Genomic DNA, 25,619 nt, shown 5'->3' on the forward strand with positions numbered 1-25,619 from the left:
GGAGTGTGACTCAGAGTGACCAGATGTCTGGGGAAAGCTTCAAGCCACGCACCCTCTTGCAAATTCATGAAGCCCTTTAGTACACTGAGGGTAAAGAATTAAGCTAAACGTCGTATAACCCAGATTTTCCTAAACCTATTTCGTCACGCTACGCTTTCTTGGGAGCAACACCTATACTATCCCGTAAGACATACACTTTGGGATCGATCAATGCTTTGGGGAAGCAGTATCATATATGATCCCTATTCTTGAGGAATTTACAACTGAGTCAGACATGAAACATGTAGACGGCACACACACACATATACACCAAACAGACAAGTAACAGTTAGTCAAGGCATTCTCAGGATCAAGTGAGAATCAGTAGATATCACGGGTGAGAACAGATCAGTAACTTACACAAATGTTGAGTCTTAGCCTAAAAACCCTGCTCATGGTCTCCTCTTCTAGAAAGTTCAAAGAGAACTGACATTTCTTAGGTGCAGTTGTGCATCAGGCATGGCTCTTCACATATGTTATTTCATTTAGTCCTCACAACTGTGGGAAATGAGTTACTATCTCCTTTTTCAAGGAAATAGAATGATTGCACAGCTAGTGGAAGGGCCTCAATTCACACCTCTGTCTGGCTGGCTTCAGAGCCTGTCTTCTTTTCACTGTGCCCTGTAACCAAGAGCTTTCACAGTGCCTTTCCTGAGTTGGTGTTTAGTGGGGGCTGTGTGTCTGCCTGTATCTGCAGAGCCACCCTTGGGCCTGAAGAGGACAGCTTGCCATGCTGAGTTACTAGAGCCCAGACTTCTCCCGACCCTCTTCCTCCCCCTCATCAGAAGTTCTGAGTTCCGACTTTAAAGGCCGAAGGGTCACTCCCTCGTCCTCTCTGCGTGGCCTCTGGGGGAGGACTTGCCCATGTCAAGTGTTTTATCAACAGTATCCACTCTGAGTGCGCTCTGAGCTGCAGAGGGCCTGGGGTGGGTGACAACCTCACTCCCACAGCTCAGCAGGTCCCCTCATCATTCCAGGTCCTTCTGCAGCTCTAACCTGGATCCTCCCCTCTGCTTTGCTCAGCTGCTCTGCTCTCTCTCCCCTATCCAGCTGGAGGTGGCAGTGGAGTGGAAGGCAAGGACCCTGAGCTATGGAAGGGGCTAGGCAGGAAGGGGTGAGAGGCAGGGTGAGAGGTGGGACATTGACCTGAAGTCCACGGTCAGAGGGCAGGCACACCCAGGAGGGATGGATACTCTGACCTTCTGCCTCAGGCTGAAGGCTTAACTCCAGGGGTGGGGGAGCTGCCATCTGGGGGTGGGACTCAGCTGAGGTGATGGGAGGCAGTGGGGGTGCTGGCCTGGATGTGGGGCTCCTGCACAGTGGGGTGGGGACTTGTCTTGCAGCCTCCCCTCCCTACTACACTTGCATTTTCTCTCCTGAAAAGCATGTAGATGTGTTCACAGTCTTCAAAAATACCTTGGGGGATGGGGACAGGGGAGAGAAGTCAGCTAACACTTTTTAAGACCCAGGACACCAGGGCCTCTGCACTCATTTCATTCCTTCGTCATGATTTCCACAAGAGATGAGTGTGGCCAGACCATTGAGGGAAAGCCTAGAATATGAAGCCAGGTTTGGTTGCCCCAAAAGCCCACGCATTCCCACCATTCCCACTGCCCTGCAGTTACACATTCTCACAGCACGACACAGGGGGTGTCTGCTGTAGCCGGGGAGGTTGCCTGGGTGCCGCAAACCTGGGTATGATAGGTCAGCACATGGACTCAGAACCTCCCTGACCAAAGCCCTCTTTCCAGGGGTTGGCGGAGCTGGAGCTCAGCACAGACACCGGGGTCTCATGGCCATCGCAGCCCTCTGCTCTCTGCCCGCGAGGAAGAGACAGCAGGCATGGGACCTGGGCACCCCCACATAAGCTCCAGATCCTGAGTTAGAGGCTGGGCCTGGCCCTGGCTCCCCGGCTTCTTCACTAGGCTCTGGGCATCTCCCCAACCTCGTCTCCTCCCCTTAGCCTTCAGCCTCCCAGCTCCTTCTCTCCAAATGTGGTTACGTCTGTGCCCAGGGAGCTGCTTTCAAAACGGGCTCCCCCAGCAAAGCGCTGGGGCGGCCCCAAGCCCCCAGGGTCTGGGGAGGGTGCGGATGCTGGCGGTGGACGCAGAGCTCTGGGCGCGTCCAGCACCAGAGAGCGATGCTGGCCGTTTGCTGGGTGGGCAGGCACCCTGCTTCCGAGGTAGACAGCCTTAGTTCAGTTCAGTTCAGTTCAGTTACTCAATCGTGTCCGACTCTTTGTGACCCCACGAACCGCAGCACACCAGGCCTCCCTGTCCATCACCAACTCCCGGAATCTACCCAAATTCATGTCCATTGAGTCGGTGAAGCCATCCAACCATCTCATCCTCTGTCATCCCCTTCTCCTCCCGCTTTCAATCTTGCCCAGCATCAGAGTCTTTTCAAATGAGTCAGCTCTTCGCACCAGGTGGCCAAAGATCCCCAAATCCTGGACCTGGGCTCCATGGCTTTTGGAGGCGCTCCCATTTCAAATAAAGGGCTGATGATTAATTATTTAGTTCCCAAGATCCGCTGACTTTCTCTCCTCTCTGAACAAAGAGCCTCCCTAACTCCTGGTTCTTCTCCACACTTTGCCAGCCAATATGTCTACAGCCCTAAGCCTGGTGTTTGTCTTCTGTCTGTGTGTGCCATGCCAGGCCAAGAGCTTGCAGACCACTGGGAGCCTCCCTGTGCTTGAAGATTCTGCCTCCCCATCCCAGACACACACATACACACACACACACACACACACACACACGCTCAGCCCAGAGTCACCGGCTTTATTGTTCCAACCCTTGAATGATGCAAGAAGGTCTCAGTTTGGAAGTACCTCCTGATACTCAACCAAAGGCTTATCTGTTGCAACTCACCGTGCACACAGACATGACCACCGACATGCCAGGTGCACGAGGCAGGTGCTTTATAAACCCACGCCCCCTGCGGTGGAAGCTGAGTCTCAACCACTGGGCCACCAGGGAAGCCCCTATAAACATTACTCTTTGTTTGTTTTAGTGAAAAAAATTTTGGGCTGTGTCCCACGGCATGTGGGATTAGTTCCCCAACCAAAGATTGAACCCAAGCCACCTGCCTTGGAAGCGTGGTGCCTTAACCACTGGGCCATCAGAGAAGTCCCCCATAAATGCTACTATTAAACCTCAGGCTGCATCGTCATCTCATGAAGGAGACCCAAGAAAACAACTGCTATGCATCTCTGAGCTGAGCTGGCTATCTGATGCTAGAATTTCACCCACCCTGGGGTAGGGGTGGGCTTAACCATGGCTCGCCAGTCCATGCTTCCTCTGGCTGCTCTGATCAGAAGGAAAGGGATGCACACCCTCTGCTCCCCCCCAGCACCAAGGACTCAGGAAACAGAAGGGTTCTGGTGGAGAATCAGCATTTTCTTCCACGGGAGAGGACAGGGATGAGCATGGCTGCTACAGGAGCAGTGACCACAGCCCCGCCCCCACAGAATCCCACTCTGTTCATGAAACAACACTGTCCACTTGCCCACAACTTTACGCTCTTCAGAACGTGTCCATCCCCATTCCCTCATGGACGTCATATTCTTCTGAGGCAGTAGCCACAAGCACTGGAGGAATCTCCCGCTTTCGGTCCCATTTAAGCCTCCCTCTGCCCTGGCTTCTGGAAGATGGTGTCCCTACAGGACAGCCTCTCTCTGAGGCCATGCCCTCTGCAAATGTGGGAATCACGGGCTGGTGTCCCAGGGCTTGTTCATACCCCACACTGCAACTCCACACCCCAACACACACACACTCACCATGAGATGCTGGAAGAGCCAAGAACGCATTATATTGGTGGCATGCTTGGGCAAGACTCCTCGCTTGTTCTTGGACTTCTTATCCTCATTGTCCAGGAGGGAGGTGAGGTCAAGGTTAACCTTCAGGGCACGTGGAGAAAAAATCAGCATCAGCAGCATGGCGGGCCAGCAGCTAGGGACCTGTTGCCATAGAGACGGCAGGCTCTTGCTGCCAATCCCCTATCCCAACTCATTCTGAGAGCCCGGGGGAGGTCACCTTTCCTGTCATCTGGCACCAACCCCTCAGAGAATGGGAGAAGGGAAGAAGGAGAGAGAAAGAGGAGAAGGAGGAAGAGGGGAGGAAGGGTAGGGGACGAGAGAGGAGACAGAGGCAACAGGCTCATGCAGAGGGCATAGGAGGGAGAGGTTCGCCATCGTTAGCATTTCTGGGGTACGTGAGCTTTTTCGGAGGGCTTTCCTATCCATTAGCACGGTCAGCCCTCACATCAGCTCTGCAGGCTTGTGGGGCCGTGGGCAGCTGATGTGAGTCCCTTTTCTATGGAGAGGAACTCAGAGGCTCAGAGGGCTCAGCTGACCTATCCAAGATGGTGGAGCCAACGTCAGCTCTCCAGCCTCTGCCTTCAGATCTCCCCATCCCAGCCTGGCCTCTGTGTGCTCTCTACTGCACTGAGCTGTCGACTGGCTCGGAGTGCCGAGCAGGAGGAGGAAGTGCAGGATCCTTCCATGTGACCCCGAGAGGCACTGAGATCTCAGGAGCTGCTAGAACCTTTCCAATGCCCACCTTCTTGCCTATTAGGCGGGAGTGGTTGATACCTCTCCGGGGAATGATGAGAGGTGGGGGAGCTAGTGGCGGACAGCGCCTAGCAGAGGGTGACTGGGCACGGGGCCCTCCCCAACACCATGCACACGTGCACACACCTGCGCTGCACACACACACTCACCTGTGTGTTCTGGATCTGGATGGCTCCCTGGGGGATTGCCTGGGTGACCACCTGACCCTGGGAGGTTACCATGGTAACCGGCTGGTATAAGGCTCCACCTGAGGAGACAACCAGTTTTGGGGTCCCCTGCCATAAGGATGGGTAGGAGTGAGGGCAAGCAGGGCTCCCAATCCACTTGGCACTCACAAGTAAACACTCTCTACTCTGAGGCCTTCAGCCCCCGTGGGGGAGGGGTGGGAGGGGATGGAGTACAGAGAACAGAGTCTCTGTGTGTGTTTGGGGGGGAAGGGTCTTTGGGTGGGGCTCATGAGACTCCCACCCAAATTTGTTCCAAACCACCATCTTCAGGTCTTGCTAATGATCTGTAAGCTTACGGAACACTTTAGGCAAGAAACTCAGTTGGGCTCCCTTGGCAGGGGGCACCGCCTCCCATATCCTAGGACACTTTGTTCAGTGTCGTGCCCCCCACCAGCCCTGGAATTCCCTCAGGGCCACCCACTTTCCTCCCAGGGGTGTTCCCCAGAATCCCCTGCACAGACCTGACACCACTTGTGAGTTGACGGTTGTCATGGCGATGTTGCCCTGCTGGAGCGCTGAGGCTGGGACCACAATCCCCTGGGGGTTATTGGAGACTCCAGACATGGAATTGGGGGAATTCTGCAGGAGGTCCTGGCAGCAAGGGAGGCGTAGTTTGTGACAGTGTCACTAAGGGCTTAGCTGCCACAGTCCTAAATTCCTCCTCTTCCCTCCCGCTTCCTGCCTTCCCGCCTCCTGCCTTCTGCTCCTCCCAGACCCAAATCCAAAAGGTGATTCTCCCTAGAAAGTGTGAATAAGGAGGCTCAATCTTACAACCAACCAACTGACAAGAGTCATCCGCTGACCTATTCCATTCCCCTGAGAACTTGAGACAGAAATTATCCCCCATACCAGTGGTGCCCACCTTGGCTTCACCGTGGAAGCTCCAGTATTGATGCCTGAGTTCCATCCCCAGACATTCTAACTTAATTGGGCAGGGGTGTGGCCAGGGCTCTGCGGGGAAAGTGCTTGCTGAAAGCTCTGAGTGACTCAGATGTGAAGCCAGGGCTGGGAACCGGGCTTAGCTTTACCTGCTTAGCACATACTCATCCTTCACCCTCAGCTATCCCCAGAAGCCTCCGGCCACCAAGGGCCTCGCTGCTCAGCACCCATATCACAGCGTTTATGACACAAAGCTCCACATAAAGCAGCCTCCAACACACTATCTGTACTTAGTTCAGATCAGCCGAATCATGGCTACTAAAATACCTGCTAAATAATAATAAAAATAGCCACCTGTCCTCTTCATCACGTCTTCCAGGGCATTCCATAGGAACGTCCCCTCAGCTGGGAGCACATTTCATCGGCTCCTCCCCCTTCCTTAGGCCCCCAACACAGAGCCCTCTGAGGAGGCTCACTCCCCACACTGTCACCTGCTGGCCCCTTTCCTGCAGACAATCCAAAGCAGCTAAGGGGGCCTTTTTTTTTCTGGCACCCTCATCATTGCCACCTAAGAGCTGGGCAAAGAGTGCTTGGACTCTGATGTAGGTGGACAGGAAGCAGGCTCAGCTGAGGGCCTCCAGGAAGGGGCAGTGAGGCCTCCCTCCTTGGTCACTGGGCACTCTGCTCCGCTAGGGAGGAAGGAACTGAGTGTGAGGCTTGGGGTCTCCAGGTTTCATTTGGAGAAAGCAAGGCAGGCATGAATGGTGGAAAGTAAGTGAGCCTGAAAAGACCCACTGGGGTCACTGAGCGCCCCCCCAACCACAGTTCTTCCTGTGAAAACAAGACTTATACCAGGTAACCTGCTGGCTAGGATGGGCATTCCCATGCTGAAGGAATGGCCTGAATCACAGGCCTTAAGCTTTTAGGATTTAGACAGGAAAATGGACAGCAAGGTGATCAAACCAGTCAATCCTAAAGGAAATCAACCCTGAATATTCATTGGAAGAACTGATGCTGAAGCTGAAGCTCCATTATTTTGGCCATCTGATGTGAAGAGCCAACTCATTAGAAAAGACCCTGATGCCGGCAAAGATTGAGGGCAGGAGGAGAAGGGGGTGACAGAGGATGAGATGGTTGGATGGCATCATCGACTTAGTGGATAGGAGTGTGTGCAAACTCTGGGAGACAGTAAAGGACAGGGAAGCCTGGTGTGCTGCACGCAGTCCATGGAGTCGCAAAGAGTTGGACATGACTGAACATGACCATGGTTAAGAAAATCGGGGGGAAAAGAAAGCCCCCAGCTCCCTAGCTTTGGTTTAAGGACCGGACGAGCTTGGACCATCAGCTGCAGGAAGATCGAGAGCGTGGAGCAAGACGTGTGTGCCTGGAGCAAAACCTGCAGCCAGTGCCTGTAAATCTGGAGCCACAGACCGAGAAGACACATCGGGGGCCGGGGACAGCTGTGGCGCGTCACTTCCCAGACCCTGGCTCCCAGGAGCTGGCTGAGCCTCGCAGGTGGAGGCAGTCGGTACAGTCCCACTCGATGCAGCTGCTTACCCGCCCTTGGCATCTTCTCCAGAACTGCCTTTTTTACCCTCCTGGACTGTCCGGCCCAGGGCTGAGGAGATCAGGCTATAAATACGCAGCGGTGGGGCGGGAGTCTGGTTGCCCCTCCTCCACGCCTGCACCTCCCATCTGGCTTCTGATGGCGTGGGGTGGGGGAGGAGGCCTTGCTCCCCCACGGGGCTCACCTCTGTGGCTGTGACCTTGGGGGAGGGGGGAGAGGCCAGCTCCTGCCTCGCTTTTTCCTTTCTGGAATCTGTGAGGGCCTGCCGCCAGTGAGGTTTCTTCTTTGAGCAGGGCTCTCAGCCTTTCCATTTGGACAGCTCAAGTGTAACACCATCTGACCTGCAGAAATCTAGAAACTAGAAGGGCCCTTACAGCCTGCGTATTCCAGCTCCCTGGGGTACAAACGAGGAACTGAGGCTAAGAAACCCAAGCCACTCGCTCAAGGTCCCCCAGGTGGGTAGCAACAACAAGGTTAGGCCACAGCCCTCCGTCACCCACAAATGCTGCACCCCCACCCCAGGGCCAAGAACTGCGCAGCAAGGTGCTCCTGGAATCACAGGGGTTCAATGAATACAAGCAGGTGAGAAGATAAAAACAACCCAAACCTGGACATACAGAGGTGGCATGGGCACCCAAGGAAAGGATGGTGGATTAGGAATTAGCACGTCATCGGAGAAGGCAATGGCAAGCCACTCCAGTACTCTTGCCTAGAAAATCCCATGGATGGAGGAGCCTGGTAGGCTGCAGTCCGTGGGGTCGCTAAGGGTCGGACACGACTGAGCGACTTCACTTTTACTTTTCACTTTCACACATTGGAGAAGGAAATGGCAACCCACTCCAGTGTTCTTGCCTGGAGAATCCCAGGGACAGGGGAGCCTGGTGGGCTTCTGTCTATGGGGTCCCACAGAGTCGGACACGACTGAAGTGACGCAGCAGCAGCAGCAGCAGGCTCTTTGGTCCCATGGCACCCCCCCCCCCCCCCAGTATTCTTGCCTGGAGAATCCCATGGACAGAGGAGCCTGGTGGGCTATAGTCCATGGGGTTGCAAAGAGTCAGACACGACTGAAGTGACTTAGCATGCACGCACAGCCCTTCAGTGGGCTCCTTATTTATAAGATGTGTCTGGCCCTGTGTTCACACCCAGGAATTCTCGAAGCCTGACTCTTCAGCTTGAGTCTGCTCCGAACTTGAGCTCCCCTCGATCCAGCCTCCCAGCCAACCTTTCTCCCAGGGTGTAAACCAGTACTGAGCTTATAAAAAGCTGGGACAAACTTGAAAATTAAAAAAAAACAAAACTACTTATTTATTTTCATTTGACTGTGCCGGGTATTAGTTGTGGCATGCAGGATCTTCAGCTGAGGCATGTGGGATCTAATTCCCTGACCAGGGATTGAACCCAGGCTCCTTGCATTGGGAACATGGAGTCTTAGTCACTGGATCACCAAGGAAGTCTCTGGAAGGCAAATTTAATAGTTGGGGACAGCCACTCCATTGACACTCACCATAAAACTCGTGGCAAATGACTTTTCAATGACCTCTGGTTTGGAACCATCCATGCCACGGTACTCATCATTGAATATGGATATTTGGGACTTTCCAGCATAAAAAGTTGTTCCAGACCTTCTTCCATCCCCAAAATAAATCCAGCAAGATTAGGAAAACACAAGCAAAGCCAGTAAAATACATACAAGATGTATGACTTGGGATTCAACCAGCACATCTTTACCAGCCAGAGGCAAGAGAATGAGTTATCACTTGGATCTTCTCTGGCTTATTCACACTCTGACTGGTTCTCAGCCTTGTGGCTTGGTTAGCTTCCGCGCCAGCTTACCCGGTTTGGGTAACTAAAGGCAATTTATCCTTTGCATCAGACCCTTCACTTTCCTACCCTCTCCTCCTCCTCTGGGTCTTTGCTGGGAGGTGCTAAGAGGCAGCGGAGGCAGCATTCCTTAGGAATGGAACAGAGAACTTCATGGGTGGAGACCGTGGGCAGGGGCCTGTGCTGACCACATCTTAGCTAGGACAAAGAGAAGAAGTAAAATCTTGGCATCTCTAGGGTTTGCGAAGTGATATTCATCTCTTTGTGGGTGCCGTTGTTCAGTTGCTCAATTGTGTCTGACTCTGTGACTGCATGGAGTGTAGCCCGGCAGGCTCCTCTGTCTTCCAGTCTCCCGGACTCTGCTCAGAATCATGTCCATGAAGTAGGTGATGCTATCTAACCATCTCATCCTCTGCTGCCCCCTTCTCCTTTTGCTGTCAGTCTCTTACATTTGTAAATATGAGCTGTTTCACAAACCTGCCTGAGCACTGGGGTGTTTTTAAAGACACACATTCTCGGGGCCATTGAATGAGACCATCAGCCATCTTGTGTTTCTTTTCTTTTTTTAGTTGTTGGCATGTGGGATCTAGTTCCCTGACCAGGGATTGAACCGAGGCTCCCTGCCTTGGGAGCACAGAGTCTTAGCCGCGGGACCACAAGGGAAGTCCTAACAGTCTGTGTTTTTTAAAAAACCCTCTCAGATGGTCCCAAAGATCAGCTGGGGTTGAACACTACAATTTTTATTATACACGTTGAATATCAGAGAACGTTCTCTCACTGCACTATTTCATTTTAACCTCACCACTACCTATGGGGTCAGCAGAGGAGAGAATTCCCAAATATCATCGATTCTGTTTGCCTGAAGAGGAATCGAGGTCCTGAGAATGGAAGTGACAATCTTGAGTCACATAGCTCTCAAACCCAGGTTTTCCAGGCCCAAGTATGACACGGATGCTGCGGTGGGAAGATGAGCTTTGGAGTCAGTCAGCCAGGCTCCAAGGTAAGCATGGTGTCTGGCACATTTAGGCACCTAGTAAATCATTTCCCACTTCCTCTGGCTAAGGTCACTCCACTAGGGAATGGCACAGCCAGGGTTTAAAACCTGTCCTAGAAGTCGTACAGCCCTGTGGGTTCCTTACTTAGCAACAGCAGAGGTTCACCCAGAGTTGCACACCTAGCCATGGTGGTCAGTGCTACGTGCCCTGGGCCAGCCTCCCTGCCCAAACGGTGCTCCTGGGCCAAGGCCAAGCCACAGAATTCGAAGCTGCAGTCTCTGTCCCAGATGAGCCCCGTGACTTTACTTTGCAGCTATTTCTGGTCCTGCCTTAGTCTCCAGCCTGCTAGAGCCTTGTCTCTATGGAGACAAAGGGACTGGGTCTCTGGGGACCATCTCCTGGTCTTTTCTGAAGGAGGAGCTACCATGGCAGCGGCAGAAGCCCCCTGGGGAGAAGATACGGCTAAGCACACCGTGTTATTATCTTCTTGACAGCTTCCTCCCGGGGCTCATCACACGCCAAACCAGGTGGATGCTACTCCACCTAGACCCGGACAGAGCTGTTTCCTGCCAGGTTCCTGGGCCCCGCAAAGAGGTGAGAAGCACATTTGGTAGTTTCAGTGACATCCCAACATCCGTTGTCTCACATCCCTTGAGTTGCCCAGGAACCAGGGGCTGGTTATCCAGCCCAGGAGTTCTTTGCCGTGTTTAGGAGCATGGCAGAGGTGTCCCCAAGCCTCTGGAAACTGCCAGAAGCCTAGGAATCATAGGCATTCTTCCTGGCTTCTCTGCTGGAGCTGTTCCACTGGGTCTCTTACTTTCTAGTAGGAAATGGGCCAAAAAGCTGAAAGCTTAGAGTTTCCCAGGAAGGACATCCTTTAGGTAGTGGACCAGATGACCAAGAGGTCAGATGGAAACCAATGAGCTGGCCTCCACAGGCCTCATCCCTCTCCTGCTCCTAGTGTGCTGTTTCTGAGACACAGGCTGAAAGCCCCTCGGGGAGCTGGGGGATGGGCAGAGGGAGGCAGGGGAGCAGCTTTAGGACAGCTGAGAACTTGTATTCCTTGACACCGCCCATGGGCCAGCTGCCAGGCCCTTGGTCCCTGGGGACATCGGTCATTCTTTCTGACCCACAGTGGTTAGTGGGTGAGTTCGATTCCACATTTCATTCCTGGAACCAAAAAAGATGACTTGTTCAAAAGGAAGCCTTTTTGAACTATGAAAAAGTGAAAGGCCCCATGATTACTTTTAAAAGCAGAGGGTGAGGTTGGGGGTTGGAAGTGAGCTGGCATTGACTGTGAACTCTGACACTGTGGTCTGATGTCAGCCCAGGAGGAGGTGTGTCAGCTCCTCGGACTGTCTTTATTCACTGTTATTAGGGGTAGGGCTTGTGCTGCCTGGGAAGACTTAACTTCCACTCAGGGAAGAAATTCCTGGAACAGACTGTGACGGGAGGAAGAAATGAAGAGTGAAGGAAAGGGCTGATTAGAGTTTTTCTTTAAGCTGTTTTGCAATAGCTGGAATTTTTTTTTTATCTTATTAGGATGCCTGCGAAACAGGGGAGTGAACTGGATGAACTTGCAAGGGCCCTTCCAGTTGGGGATTTGGGGAAAAACAACACCACTCCCTGAGATGTATTGTGAGTGGGTGGAGGGTATGGGGGGTGGGGTACAGCCGGAGCGGGTGGCCCCAGCTGTCTGCCATCCACCCCCAGGCCACTAGGGGTCTCTGCTGATCCACCAGCCCAGACGTTACTCCCAAAGCCTCCCCAGCCTCCTAGGAGGACTGATTTGTCCCTAACTTGCCTGGGCTGGGGGTGGGGAGCCAGTTCTGAAAGCCTGGGTTCTGCTGGGAAGCTTGTCTTGACCCACTCGGGCATGCCCGTGGCCCATCCTCTCAAATCCTTTTTAACGTTTCCTGTTGGCTTGGTACACTGGGCACACAGCAAAAGGGATCTTTCTTATACATGTGTCTTTTCCCCCTGCTTGGCTGCAGGGTTTTTCTTTTTTTTCTTTTAGGGAAACAGGGGTCTTTAAATTCCCCCAAACTACCCAGCACAGCATTGGGTGCCTGATAGATGCTCGGTAGGTGGGTGACCTGCCTGAGCTGAGGTCCAGACCTGGTGAGGAGGTTACTGTTGTCCCCAAGCACCCCGCTCCTGGCAGCGTCCCTCCATTTCTGGCAAAGCCAGCGTCCTGTCCTGTCTCGGGCTGGGAAGAGTTGGGTTCCCAAACCCGGGAAGCCAGTCACATGTAAACAAGCCACCTAACCCTGTTCCTGTTCCTCTCCTGGTAGGAGCTGTCGTCTCAAGGGAAAGGCACTTCTGGCCTGCAGGGACACGCAGCAGCTGCTGCTCTTAAGGAACACTCCCTCGGAAGGAGGGAGCTGCTCTGGTTTCCAAGCCTGGTGTGCCCGCCCTCGGGGCGTCCTGGCCCCTGAGCTGGGTGGGTGGGGTCGTGGGGTGGGGCTAGGGACCCAGAAGGGACAGCCTTAACCCCCATGGAGGAGGAAGGCAGTGGAACTCAGTTTCCTGTCACTTGGGTCAGGGGTGTCCCCTTTCCATCTCAGGAATGACCCTGCAGGGTGGACCATGCTTGGCCACAACGCAGAACTTCCAGGGGCTGGCCTGAGGTGCTGGCCCTCCACCCCCTTGGCTTCCTGCTAATCCTGAAAATGCAGACTCCCTGTGGGTCAATGGGCAAGTCCCCTTCCCCGGCCGCCAGCCGCCGGGGTGCACTGATAATGATCCTCCTGTATGTTTAGAGAGCAGCCCACCTGCAGAGTGACATTTGGTGGGTCAAGCCTGGCATCTCAGAACTCTGCTGTCTGTGGCCTCTCCCCTCCCTACTTTCAGTCAATTAGCGAATCCAAATTCTTTCTTCTCCGCAATTGGTTTCTCACTCACTCTCTCATCCCTGATCGACAGCTAGACAGGGTCATGGCTCCCCTCTTGGGGTCCAGGAACCCTGGTTCTCCTTCCTACATGTCACTGAAAAAGTAAAAGAACCTAGGAAATGAAAACGGACTCTGGAGGAATCCATCCCTGACTCTGTTGCTTATTAGGCATGGGGCCTTGAGCCTTAACTGCCCTGAGTTTCCCTTTCCTTGAGTATAAAGTGGAGAAAAGAATGTGCACTTTGCAGGCTGGTTGTGATGAGCAAGTGAGAGAATCTATGTCAAACACCCAGTGTACACAGTGTCTGAGACCACGGAGCTCAATAAACGCGGACATTTTCTCCCTTTTCTCTGCCAGTTCTCCCTTGAGCGGCTCAAGAGGTAGCAACTTAGTTCATTTATCTCCAATGTGTCTTCAAGCCTTAACCCATTGCCGACATTCTCTACTGAAGAATGGAAGTCTTTGGCAATTATGATGATCAGACTCAAGGCATAGCCCCCACAGATCAGACCGCAAGATACTCCATTTGTAGTTAGAGATTGTGTTGCAGTGGTTTTTATGCCCTTGGAACTGAGCAGGCTCGGTAGATACCTGAACAGATGCTTGAGGTGTGAGTTTCCCCCTAAACCCTGGCCTCTTTGCTCCAGGGACTGTTCTCTGTTCCTCCCCTTCTCCAGACTTCTCTTCACACTGGGAACACTCACACGGAGAGCTCCCAGATTGTCTACTAACCGCCCTTCACTCACCTGAGCGAAAAGAAAAAGTGAAAATGAAAGCTTTAGTCACTCAGTTGTGTCTGACTCTTTGAAACTCCATGGACTATAGCCCACTAGGCTCCTCTGTCCATGGGGATTCTCCAGGCAAGAATACTGGAGTGGGTTGCCATTCCCTTCTCCAGGGGATTTTCCTGACCCAGGAATTAAACCTGCGGTCTCCTGCACTGCAGGCAGATTCTTTACCATCTGAGCCACCAGGGAAGCCCCAAGCCTAACTACTCCAAGCCCCTACTGACCCAAGCCTGCCTGAAATGCTCCCTCCCTCAGGAAGTCCTCCCAAAGCCAGTGAAGCTACAGCTTCTCCAATCACATTAGCTTTGAAAATTCTTCTGCAGACCTATCTGATCCCTCCTAAGGTTGGCTCAATCTGTCTCTGGGCAGGAACAGACACTGGCCATGAGGGTGTACAGGTGGGGTCTGGGCTTTCCCAGCAGGGGGTAGAAGGATGCTGACAGGTGACTGGGCAACTTCAGGCCACATACTGCTTTGCTCAATCCAGATCCCTTCCAGCGGCTGCTTTCCTGCCCTTCCTCAGGGTCCTCTTGCCCCTGAGCACTGTATGCTCACAGAACTTATCTCAATCTTCAGGTGGGACACAAGCTCCCTCCCACTGAGGCTGAGTGCTCATCCTGGAAAATTCATAGTGTTCTCTCAGGACCTAGGGCAGTGCATACAGTAAGCATGCCCCCAGTGCTTGGCAACTGAGTGAGAACTGTGGCTCAGCCCAATCTGCCCTGGAAGAGAACTGAGGTTTAATCTCCAAGGGGAAAAAAGACGGTTTTAGGTTAAACGCAAGCTTGAGCAAGGCTGGCGTGAGGGTCTCTTCAGTGGAATCAAGGAAAGTGAAAGTGTTAGTTGCTCAGTTGTGTCTGACTCTTTGAAACCCCATGAACTGTAGCCCACCAGACTCCTCTGTCCATGGGATTTTCCAGGCAAGAACACTGGAGTGGGTTGCCATGCCCTCCTCCAGGGGATCTTCCCAACCCAGGGATCGAACTCTGGTCTCCCATATCGCAGGCAGATTCTTTACAGTCTGAACCACCAAGGAAGCCCCTGGAATCAAGGAAGAGCTTCCTTGCTAAGGATCTGCCCACACAGGAAGCCTGGGCTCTGCTTAGTAAGAAGCTAGGATGTCATTAGACATAGGCAGGACAGGGTGGCTTCCTGGGGAGGGGGAAGACCAGGCTGTGGCCCAAGTCTTTGGAAACCCTGGTTTAGCTCTCCTGCTTGGGAGAAGCAGTCTCCTCCACTCGGCACTCCTATTCTACCCCCTAAGAGAAAGCTCACACATTGAAATGGAAGGCCAAGCGGGGAGTATGCCCAGACCCCATTGTGCCAGATGGGGACACGGTATGGCATCTGAGAGAGGGGGACCAATGTGAATAATAAAAAAAAAAAATCTCCCACTTTGCAACACAAGACTGGATGATCAGCACACAGGCAAAAGCATGAGCCAGCAGTTTGCAACAAAGCTGGCGGGCAGCTGGAATGTTGATCCTGTGGATCATGTTCCGGAGGGGAGACACCCCTCCCCAGGCCAGGCTGGCGCGCACTGCAGCTATTTCAGGCTGGGGGGGATTAAGGTCGAACCATGACGAATGTGTGTGCAGATACACACAGACACACAGACACACACACACACACAGACATGCTCCTCCTCTGTCCTTTCCGGAGCCGATTCCCATGCCCAGACCCCAGGCCTGCCTCCTGCACTGCGTCTCTCAGTCCCATGGGGCTCTCCTTCCTGGGAAGGCCCAGGGTCAGCCCGCACCCCCCTCAGCAAGGCAGAGATGGGAGCCTGGGGATGAGGACGGGGAACGCACACAAGGCATCCTGCCCACCTTCTCCTCTGCACACCCCCAGGACACTGCACTGACCCCACCCCAGCCCGTCTCCCCTGCTGCCGTCACCATCTCTTTCTGCCTCTGTCTCCAGCCTCACTTTCCTCTTCCTTGTCTGTCTCTCTTTGTCTCTGTTGCTCTTTTCCTCCACTTCTTCATCCTCTCTGCACCTCCCTCTCAGACAGGACCCTTGAGATCTACTGTGCAGCACAGGGAACTCTGCTTAATGTTATGTGGCAGCCTTGGATGGGAGGGGAGTGTGGGGAAGAATGTATATGCATGGCTGAGTCCCTTTGCAGTTCACCTGAAGCTATCACAACATTGCTAATCAACTAAACTCCAATATAAAAATTACAAGTTTGAAAAAAGAATATAGACAGAAGAGCAAAGCATGACCCTTGATATTTGCCTTTCTTTCCCTCTTTCTCCCTATTTCTCCTCCCCTCCTCAGCCTTCTTCTTGCCTCTGATTTTTCTCTCTCCCTCTTTCTCATCATATTACGTCTTTCAACAGAAAATTATTGGTTAATTACCATGCACCAGACTTTGTGTGGTTACCGTTGGGTATAGGTATAATAATATATGAAATCCCGTCTTTGCTCAAAAAATGTTTGTTATCCAGGAGAGGAAAACAAGGCTAACACAAGTGATGATGATGCAAAGTCACGTGTGATATTTACCACATAAATGGCCCGCCATGCCCAGGAGTTAGCTGAGAGAAAGGAAAAGTCCAGCTTTGGGGTGGGGCGTCCAGGAGGCCTGTATGGGGAGAGCAGCCTTCTTGCTGCCCTTGGCGAAGAGGCTGGGTTCGGTCCTGAAGAAGTGTGGGGACATCACCCAAACACATGGGCGTGGAAGAACGGTGGCCGAGGAGGGCCTTGAATGTCAGGTGAAAGGATGTGAAAACCCTGGGGGGGCTGGTAATCAGAGTTTTTGAGCAGGAGAAGGGCTTGAACAGTGCTTTAGATCATAAAGCCAGCTACAGAAGGCTAAGAGGTGTGCGGGCATGAAAAGTGTGTGTGTGTGTGTGTGTGTGTGTGTGTGTGTAGGAGGGCCCCGAGGTAGCCACAGAAGAGCAGAATAGGAAGCTATGACAGTAGCTCGTGTGTCATTACCGTATTTACCCACTGAAGCCGGAACCAAGGAGGCGGGGGCAGAGACAGGAGATGAAGGGGCCAGTCTGAGAAGCGGCCAACAGGACCACCTCGCTCAGCGTCTTCTTTTTTTCAGTGTCTTTGTTTTTGTCGGATCAGAGGCCTTTCTGCAGCGGTCAGCCCAGGGCCAGCTTCACTGTCAGGCACCGATGTGATGCTTGCAGTGATAGAGATCAAAGTTCCTACCTCTCCTCTCTAAGCGCAGAGGCGCTGGATGCTGGGATCCCCCAGGAGGACTGACTTCTGCAGACAGCATCTCCCATGCCTGGGTCACCCAACACCCACGTGATCCTTCTCTACTAGTGTCTCCTGCTTCCTGCAGGACGAACCTGTCGGCCCCGGGACTCCGACCTTTCGGGGGCCGCTGTGGCTACTAAGCCCCCAGGCCCTCCTTTCTTTCCCCTCTACCTTGGTACGCCCCCAATGCCAGAGCTTGAGTTGGGGTTGGAGGGCCCAGAAGGGGAAACCCAGTGCCTCTCCAAGGACCTGATTATTTCCAAAGACTTGTGCTAATTTTCTGATATGATCCTCACATCTCTGTGAGGCACTAAATCCTCATTACTTTTCCTGACCGATGCATTCTAATTAGATCAACACTTAAAACAAATTCACAATAGCCACAGGATGGCTTTCCATCTCATTAACTCCTCACTTATTATTTTCATGAAAATTACTGATAAAAATGTGCATCTCCATTTGGTGAGGCCTCACAGCCTCCTTGGCTCCTATCTTGCATCTCTCCCGTCACCGGGGCTGCGCAGCGTCACCATGGTAACCCACAATAATAGAAACTAATAAATTACAAACGAGATGCTCGTTGAGCAATTATTGTCCTCTTTTATGCAAGTTTCTTGCTAATTTTGATCATAAGGGAAAGTACAATAAGACTCTGAAGGAATGAGTCTATTTCAAGAGAATATTAGCAAGCAGAAGCCTGGGCGGCAGAGTTTAGATCTGTAATAAAGTGATTTGGTGATTTCAAGCAAAGGGAAGAGGAAATAAACTTCCTGCCTCGTGTCTCCTGCAGTACTCACTATTGAGTCTCCCAGAGATGCCCTGGGGGTGGGTTCGATGTGACTTTTGTGGTCAACATGTACAAGGAGTGGCTGGCCTTCTAGAGACCACCCTGTCCCTTCCCCTGCCTCTGCCAACCTAGAGAAATAGATGATACGTGTTGGTCCTTAAAATTTACAGGTTAAAAATGGCATCACCTTTCTTTGGCAGTCTTTCCGGCACATTTCATCAAGCATTCTTAGAAAGTTCACTCGTACCCCCAAGCCTGATTGTCTCATGGGTAGAAGGCTACTGCAAACCTCCTGTGGGATCTCCATGTGCCTGTCCTGGACTCAGAGCTCAGTGGGAGAAGAAGGTGGTGAGTCTAGGGCTTATATAGACACCAGTCAGTTGGAAAGGTATTGCCAGGAAGCTTTTACAGTTTAGAGGTTTGGGGGAAATATTCTGCCCTGGAGAGAACCCATTCTGTCCTAGAACACAGAGTTACCGTTTCCACAGTTCCCGGTTCCCAGGATGAAGGTGGCAGGTGAATCTTGAGAGGAGGGGGTGACTTTAGGAGAATTATACAGTGGCTCAAGGAGGCAGATGTACCAGGGTGGGATGAGCAACTAGGGAATGATCGGGGAAAAGCTATCCCTTGGGAAGCTTCTGTCTTCTCCTATTAAGTGAGTGGAATTCAGGAGAGGACCGCTTCCCCCAAACCCTCCTGCCCAGAACACAAGAACTCATTAAACCGAAGCCCCTGGAGAAGCGAAGGGTGGTGCTGGCATGTCTGATTCCATTCCCAGCTCTGTCCTGCTTCATCCTCCAGCAAAACTCTCCATCTCCTTGACTTTTGTGCTCATTTCCTGGAATTTCTTGGACCCGGAAGCCAGGAATCACTTTGAACCTTGTCCGTCTCAGATCTAGTTATTTTCTAGGGAATACTGATGCCCTGGCGTGGTGAGCACTGGGCTTTAGAGGGTCTGGCTGCCTGAAAATAGCAGGAGGAATGGACCAGAGGATGCATGTCATGATGAAAGGATCCAGTGACTCTAAACCATTTCCCTAAACCACGGGACCTTCTGATACCTGGCTTTGGAGCCTGGCTAGGAGAGAGGACCCAGTGCTCTGTGTTACCTGTGAGTGAAGGTTTATGGAGGGCTGGTTGGGGGAGTAGGGCCCCCCGAGGTCATTCCTGAGCAGATTATCACTGTGCATCTTGGTTTTGAGGCAGGTGATGTACCGGTTACAAAAGTCCTTGCAGAGTTCATTGACTTTCTCCAGCTCCAGCAGGTGGATTCTCAGCACCTGGATCGCCTTCACCATCTGTGGAGAGGGAGGATAGGTGACCTCAGGTGTGTCTGGATTCCAGTGCCCTCACTGCCTTGACCCTTGAACCCCAGGCACACCAGGAGAGAGAAGCCCATTCCTGCTCTGGCGATGTAGGATTTAAATTCTCTCTGTGGGTACATGCAGATTGTTAGCTTGTATTTTTAAATGCACAGATTTTTTTTTTTTTTTTACTTAAAAACATCTATACACAGCTACCCTGGGTCTTTGTTGCTGCACGTAGGTTTTCTCTAGTTGTGGCGGGAGGGGGCTACCCTCTAGTTGCCATGCATGGGCTTCTCATTGCAATGGCTTCTTTTGTTGCAGAACGCAGGCTCTAGGCACTTGGGCTTCAGTAGTTGTGGTGTACGGGCTTAGTTCCCCCGGGGCATGTGGAATCTTCCTAGGCCCGGAAGTGAACCCATATGCCCTGCATTAGCAGGCAGAATCTTATCCACGGGACCACCAGGGAAGCCCCTGTTTACTTTTTTGCACCTCCTATTATCATAGCTGTCCTGAGGGCAGATGTGCTATTCTGAGAACAGCCTTAGAGATGGAAGGCCAGGTCTCCAGCTCTAGGCCTGCCTATGTGGCCTTGGTCAAGCGTGTAAGTTCTGGACCTCACTATGTGACAGCTGGACACAATGACGCCCTTCCTGACAGCCGTGCAGGTTTGCAGAAAGGAGCATCTGAGGGAAGGCACAAGATTCGAAGGGTGTGGCCCTGAACTGCCATGAGGAAGACAGCGATCAGAGCTCCTTGTAAGAGTCCCGAGAGCTCAGGGACCGGCTATTCTTAAACGCGCCATCTGAGTGCCCCATGTGATGCCCGTCACTGTGCAGACACCCCATCAATGCTTGTGGACTGACCGCATCATCCAGCGTGACTGAGCGGGGCGTTGGGATACTCAACTGTTTGTAGTTGCTTTTTCCATGCCCTTCGGGTGGTTGTACGTGAGCCGGCCGCCTCTTCAAATGGACCTTCCTAACCTTTCAAGGCAAGAGGCTATTTCTCAATGGAAGCTTTTCTTTTTATTGTTGCTATTATTATAAAAAGAAAGCACTGTGGGAGGTCAGGAAAACAGAGGCTGCCCCTGATCCAATCACCCTAAAAAATGATGGGTTTTTTTGAGGGGGGTTTCACATGCACATATGTCAACATTGTTTCAGTCACTTTGTACATGCAATTTTGTTTCCTGTTTTTCCCCTTAGTTTACCGGATGTATTTTTCTAAGTGGCAGCATTGTTTTCTCTATTCTCGCTTCTAGCCTGTGGGCTTCTAGAAGGGAGAAGTGGCTCATCCTAATTTGCCCATCCTGTTATCGTGGTTATTAACACATGTGGATACTGAGTATATAGTTCTCAAATGGGTAAAAGCTATTGAGTAAATATATTTTAAATTATTGCATACCGTTCCATGCAATAATAAAGATAATAATATAATAAAATAATGAAAAAAATAATAAAAATTCCATGGGGCTTCCCCGTGACTCTGACAGTAAAGAATCTGCCTGCAATGCAGGAGACCTGGGTTCAATCCCTGGGTCAGAAAGATCCTCTGGATAAGGGAATGGCAACCCACTCCAGTATTCTTGCACAGAGAATTCCATGGACAGAGAAGCCTGATGGGCTTCAGTCCATGAGGCCACAAAGAGTCAGACACGACTGAGTGACTAACACAGCAATAACATATCATTCCATGTGTGTGCCCTACTTAGCCAATTCCTTATTGTTGGGCATTTAGGTTAATTCCAATTTTTCAACTTTATAAAGAATTTTAAGTGAATCTTTTCTAACTTTACAACTTATTAATGCTTCTTCATTATTTCCTTAGGACAAGATCCCAAAAGTGATCAGAAAAAAAAAGATATCTATGAACATTCTTTTGGCTCATGGTTCAGTTCAGTTCAGTTCAGTCCAGTCGCTCAGTTGTGTCCGACTCTCCGCGACCCCATGAATCACAGCACGCCAGGCCTCCCTGTCCATCACCAACTCCCGGAGTTCACTCAAACTCATGTCCACAGAGTCGGTGATGCCATCCAGCCATCTCATTCTCTGTCGTCCTTTTCTCCTCCTGCCCCCAACCTTTCCCAGCATCAGAGTCTTTTCTAGTAGATATGGCCAAATCACTTTTCAAACAAAGATGTTGGAGCAATTGGACATCCACAAGCAAAACAGTGGATTTTCACATCTTACACAAAAATTAACTCAAAGACCAAAACATAAGGCATAAAACTGTAAAATTTTTAAGAAAAAAAAAAAAAAGAAACACAAGAGAAAATAATCAGGACAGAGGGCTAGGCGAAGAAGTCTTAGATTTGACACCAAAAACATGACCCAGAAAAGGGAAACTTGATGAATTGAACCTTATCAAAGTGTAAAATGTTTGCTCTTCAAAAGACCCCATGAAGAAGACGAAAAGACAAACTACAGAACAGGAGAAAATATCTGAAAAACACGTATCTGACAAAGGACTTATATCTAGAGTATATAAAGAACTCTCAAAACTAACCAGTAAAATAACAAGCAATCCAATTAGGACATGGGCAAAAGACAACATCAGACATTTCACTGAAAAGGATACATAGATGGCAAAAAGCCACATGAAAAGATGTTCAGAATTACCAGGGAAGGGTCTTCTCTGGTGGCTCAAACAGTAAAGAATCTTCCTGCAAAGCGGGAGGCCCAGGTTCTATCCCTGGGTCGGGAAGGTCCCCTGGAGGAGGGCATGGCAACCCACCCCAGTATTCTTGCCTGGAGAATCCCACGGACAGAGAAGCCTGGTGGGCTACAGTTCATGGCATCACAAAGAGTTAGATATGACTGAAGTGACTTAGCACACACGCATGCATCATCAGGGAAATGCAACTTAAAACCACAGTAAGGTGTCACCACACACCTATCAGAGTGGTTCACGTTAAAAATAGAGATAACACTAAATGTTGGCAAGGAATTAGAAACTGGGTCACTCATGTGTAACTGGCGGATATAAAAAATGGTCCAGCCACTCTGGAAAACAGCAGAATAGTTTCTTACAAAACTGAAGATATACCATCCAGCTCAGCAGTTGCACTCTTGGGCATTTATCCCAGAGAAATAAAAACATGTGCTCACCTCAAAACTTGTATATTCAAAGAAACCTTATTTTTAATAACCCCAAGCTGGAAACAACCAAAATACACTTCAACAGGTGAATGGATAAAGAAACTATGGTACATCTGTGTCATGGAATCATACTTAGCAACAAAAACAAACTACTGATACACTCAGCTACTTGGATGGATTTAAAGGGAATGATGCTGAGGGGAAAAAAGCCAGTCTCAAGGCTACATACAAAATGCCATTTATATAACATTCTTTTCTTCTTTTTTAATATATAGAACATTCTTTAAATGACTAAATTTTAGAGATAGAGATAGAGATCAGTGATTGCTAGGGGGTCTGGTGGGGGAGAGAGGGAGGAACTGCTTTGTATCTTGACAATCATAGTGTCTCTACAAATACATACGTGATAAAGTGGCACAGACTAAACACACACACACATATCGCTGTGACTATATGTAAAACTAGTGAAATCTGAATAACTTTGGTGGTCATACCATTGTCACTTCCTGGCTGTGAAATTGTCCTCTAGCCATGCAGAAAGGGAATAAGGACTTCTCTATACTAATTCTTACAGCTGCGTGTGAATCTACAGTTACATCAAAATAAAAAGGAAAAAGAAAACAGTGGGTGTTTGCCTTCCAAGACAATTTATGCTGACATAAGCCATGTAGAGGCGTCTTTCTTTAACCCAACCCTCCGAGCTTTTGGCCAACATTTTGATGCCCAGGAAGATGAGCAAGGCCATGGCTCCCAGAGAATCCTACTGTCAGGTGTGTTGAGCGGCAAGCTGTGTGACTAAAAGCCATGGCCTCACCCTCTCTGAGCTTCCTCAGCATTTCAAGCGGAGAGTGATAGAGGAGCCCCCAGACTCTCATCTGGATTGTCTGATGGGTAGGGATTCAGTTCAGTTCAGTTGCTCAGTCGTGTCCGACTCTTTGCCACCCTATGGACTGCATCATGCCAGGCCACCCTGTCCATCACCAACTCCTGGAGTTTACTCAAAGTCATGTCCATTGAGCCGGTGATGCCATCCCACTCTCATCCTCTGTCATCCCTTCTCCTCCCGCCTTCAATCTTTCCCAGCATCAGGGTCTTTTGTAATGAGTCAGTTCTTTGCATCAGGTGGCCAAAGTATTGGAGTTTCAGCTTCAGCATTAGTCCTTCCAGTGAATATTCAGGACTGATTTCCTTTAGGATGGACTGGTTGGATCTTCTTGCAATCCAAGGGACTCACAAGAGTCTTCTCCAACACCCAGTTCAAAAGCACCAATTCTTCAGTGATCAGCTTTCTTTATAGGGACAAGGATTGTGCTTGGCTAATTAAAGGCTCTTGGAGAATTAGATGAACTGTTACTCAGAGGCAGAAACTGACAACGGTATATTTTCCTCAGTGATCAATGTAAAGAAATAGAGGAAGACAATAGAATGGGAAAGACTAGAGATCTCTTCAAGAAAATTAGAGATACCAAGGGAACATTTCATGCAAAGATGGGCACAATAAAAGACAGAAACGGTATGGACCTAACAGAAGCAGAAAATATTAAGAAGAGGTGGCAAGAATACACCGAAGAGCTATAAAAAAAGACCTTAATAACCAGATAACAACAATGAAGGTGTGATCCCTCACCTAAAGCCAGACATCTTGGAGTGTAAAGTTAAGTGGGCCTTGGGAAGCATCACTAAAAACTAGTGGAGGTGATGGAATTCCAGCTGAATATTTCAAATCGTAAAAGATGATGCTGTGAAAGTGCTGCACTCAATATGCCAGCAAATTTGGAAAACTCAGCAGTGGCCACAGGACTGGAAAAGGTCAGTTTTCATTCCAATCCCAAAGAAAGGGAATGCCAAAGAATGCTCAAACTACCGCACAATTGCACTCATTTCATAAGTGGGCAAAATAATGCTCAGAATTCTCCAAGCATGGCTTCAACAGTACGTGAACCAGAACATTCAAGCTGGATTTAGAAAAGGCAGAGGAACCTGAGATCAAATTGCCAGCATCTGTTGGATCATAGAAAAAGCAAGAGAGTTTCAGAAAAACATATGCTTCATTGACTATGTTAAAGCCTTTAACTGTGTGGATCACAACAAATTGTGGAAAATTCTTCAAGAGATGAAAATACCAGACCATCTTACCTTACCTACCACCTTACCTGACCTGTATTCAGGTCAAGAAGCAACCGAACCGAACATGGAACAATGGACTGGTTCCAAATTGGGAAACGAGTATGTCAAGGTTGTATATTGACACCCTGCTTATTTAGCTTATATGCAGAGTACATCATGCGAAATGCTGGACTGGATGAAGCATAAACTGGAATCAAGATTGTCAGGAGAAATATCAATAACTTCAGATATACAGATGACATCACCCTTATTGCAGAATGTGAAGAGGTACTAAAGAGCCTCTTGATGAAAGTGAAAGAGGCCAGTGAAAAAACTGGCTTAAAATTCAACATTTGAAAAACGAAGATCATGGCATCTGATCCTATCACTTCATGGCAAATAGATGGGGAAACAACGGAAACAGTGACAGATTTCATTTTCTTGGACGCTAAAATCACTGCAGATGGTAACTGCAGCCATGAAATTAAAAGGCTCTTGCTCCTTGGAAGGAAAGCTATGACCAACTTAGACAGCATATTAAAAAGCAGAGACATTACTTTGCTGACAAAGGTCCATCTAGTCAAAGGTATGGTTTTTCCAGTAGTCATGTATGAATGTGAGAGTTGGACTATAAAGAAAGCTGAGTACCGAAGAATTAAATGCTTTTGAACTGTAATGCTGGAGAAGACTCTTGAGCATCCCTTGGACAGCAAGGAGATCCAACCAGTCCATCCTAAAGGAAATCAGTTCTGAATATTCACTGGAAGGACTGATGCTGAAGCTGAAGCTCCAATACTTTGGCTACCTGATGCAAAGAGCTGACTCATTAGAAAAGACCCTGATTCTGGGAAAGATTGAGGGCAGGAAGAGAAGGGGACTACATTGGATGAGATGGTTGGATGGCATCACCGGCTCAATGGACAAGAGTTTGAGCAAGCTCTGGGAGCTGGTGAAGGACAGGGAAGCCTGGTGTGCTGCTGTCCATAGGGTCGCAAAGAGTTGGACACGACTGAGCTACTACTGAACAACAGCTTTTTATAGGCACCAAGAACATCTAGCGCCTCCATCGGTACAATCTTTCTTAATTTTTAAAAATATTTGTGTATTTGTCTGAGCCAGGTCTTAGTTGCACCATATGGGATCTGGTTCCCTGACCAGGGATCAAACCCAGGTCCCCTGCATCGGGAGGGTGGAGTCTTAGCTGCTGGACCAGCAGGGAAGTCCCTACAACCTCCCTTAATTTAACATTATTGTTTCGACAAATAGTAAGTCTCATTAAATGCCAAACGCTATACAAGACCTCTCCCTCGAATAAGGTGCC

At 50.2% G+C, this 25,619-nt stretch overlaps 1 protein-coding gene across 3 annotated transcripts in view; it reads right to left on the reverse strand.

Moving 5' to 3' along the window:
• PKNOX2 (PBX/knotted 1 homeobox 2) overlaps positions 1-25,619 on the reverse strand; it is a 296,299-nt gene that overhangs the window by 19,848 nt on the left and 250,832 nt on the right. For all 3 annotated transcript variants that reach the window (XM_055415936.2, XM_055415938.2, XM_055415937.2), the window contains 4 exons: positions 18,897-19,085; positions 5,298-5,427; positions 4,759-4,856; positions 3,818-3,937 (listed from right to left, as the gene is read on the reverse strand). In XM_055415936.2, coding sequence (XP_055271911.1) covers positions 3,818-3,937; positions 4,759-4,856; positions 5,298-5,427; positions 18,897-19,085 — 537 coding nt within the window. The remainder of the gene's footprint in view (positions 1-3,817; positions 3,938-4,758; positions 4,857-5,297; positions 5,428-18,896; positions 19,086-25,619) is intronic.

Source organism: Moschus berezovskii, chromosome 25 (assembly GCF_049115385.1).
Source record: "Moschus berezovskii isolate FMDL1 chromosome 25, NW_MosBer_1.0, whole genome shotgun sequence".
NCBI classification, from domain to species: domain Eukaryota; kingdom Metazoa; phylum Chordata; class Mammalia; order Artiodactyla; family Moschidae; genus Moschus; species Moschus berezovskii.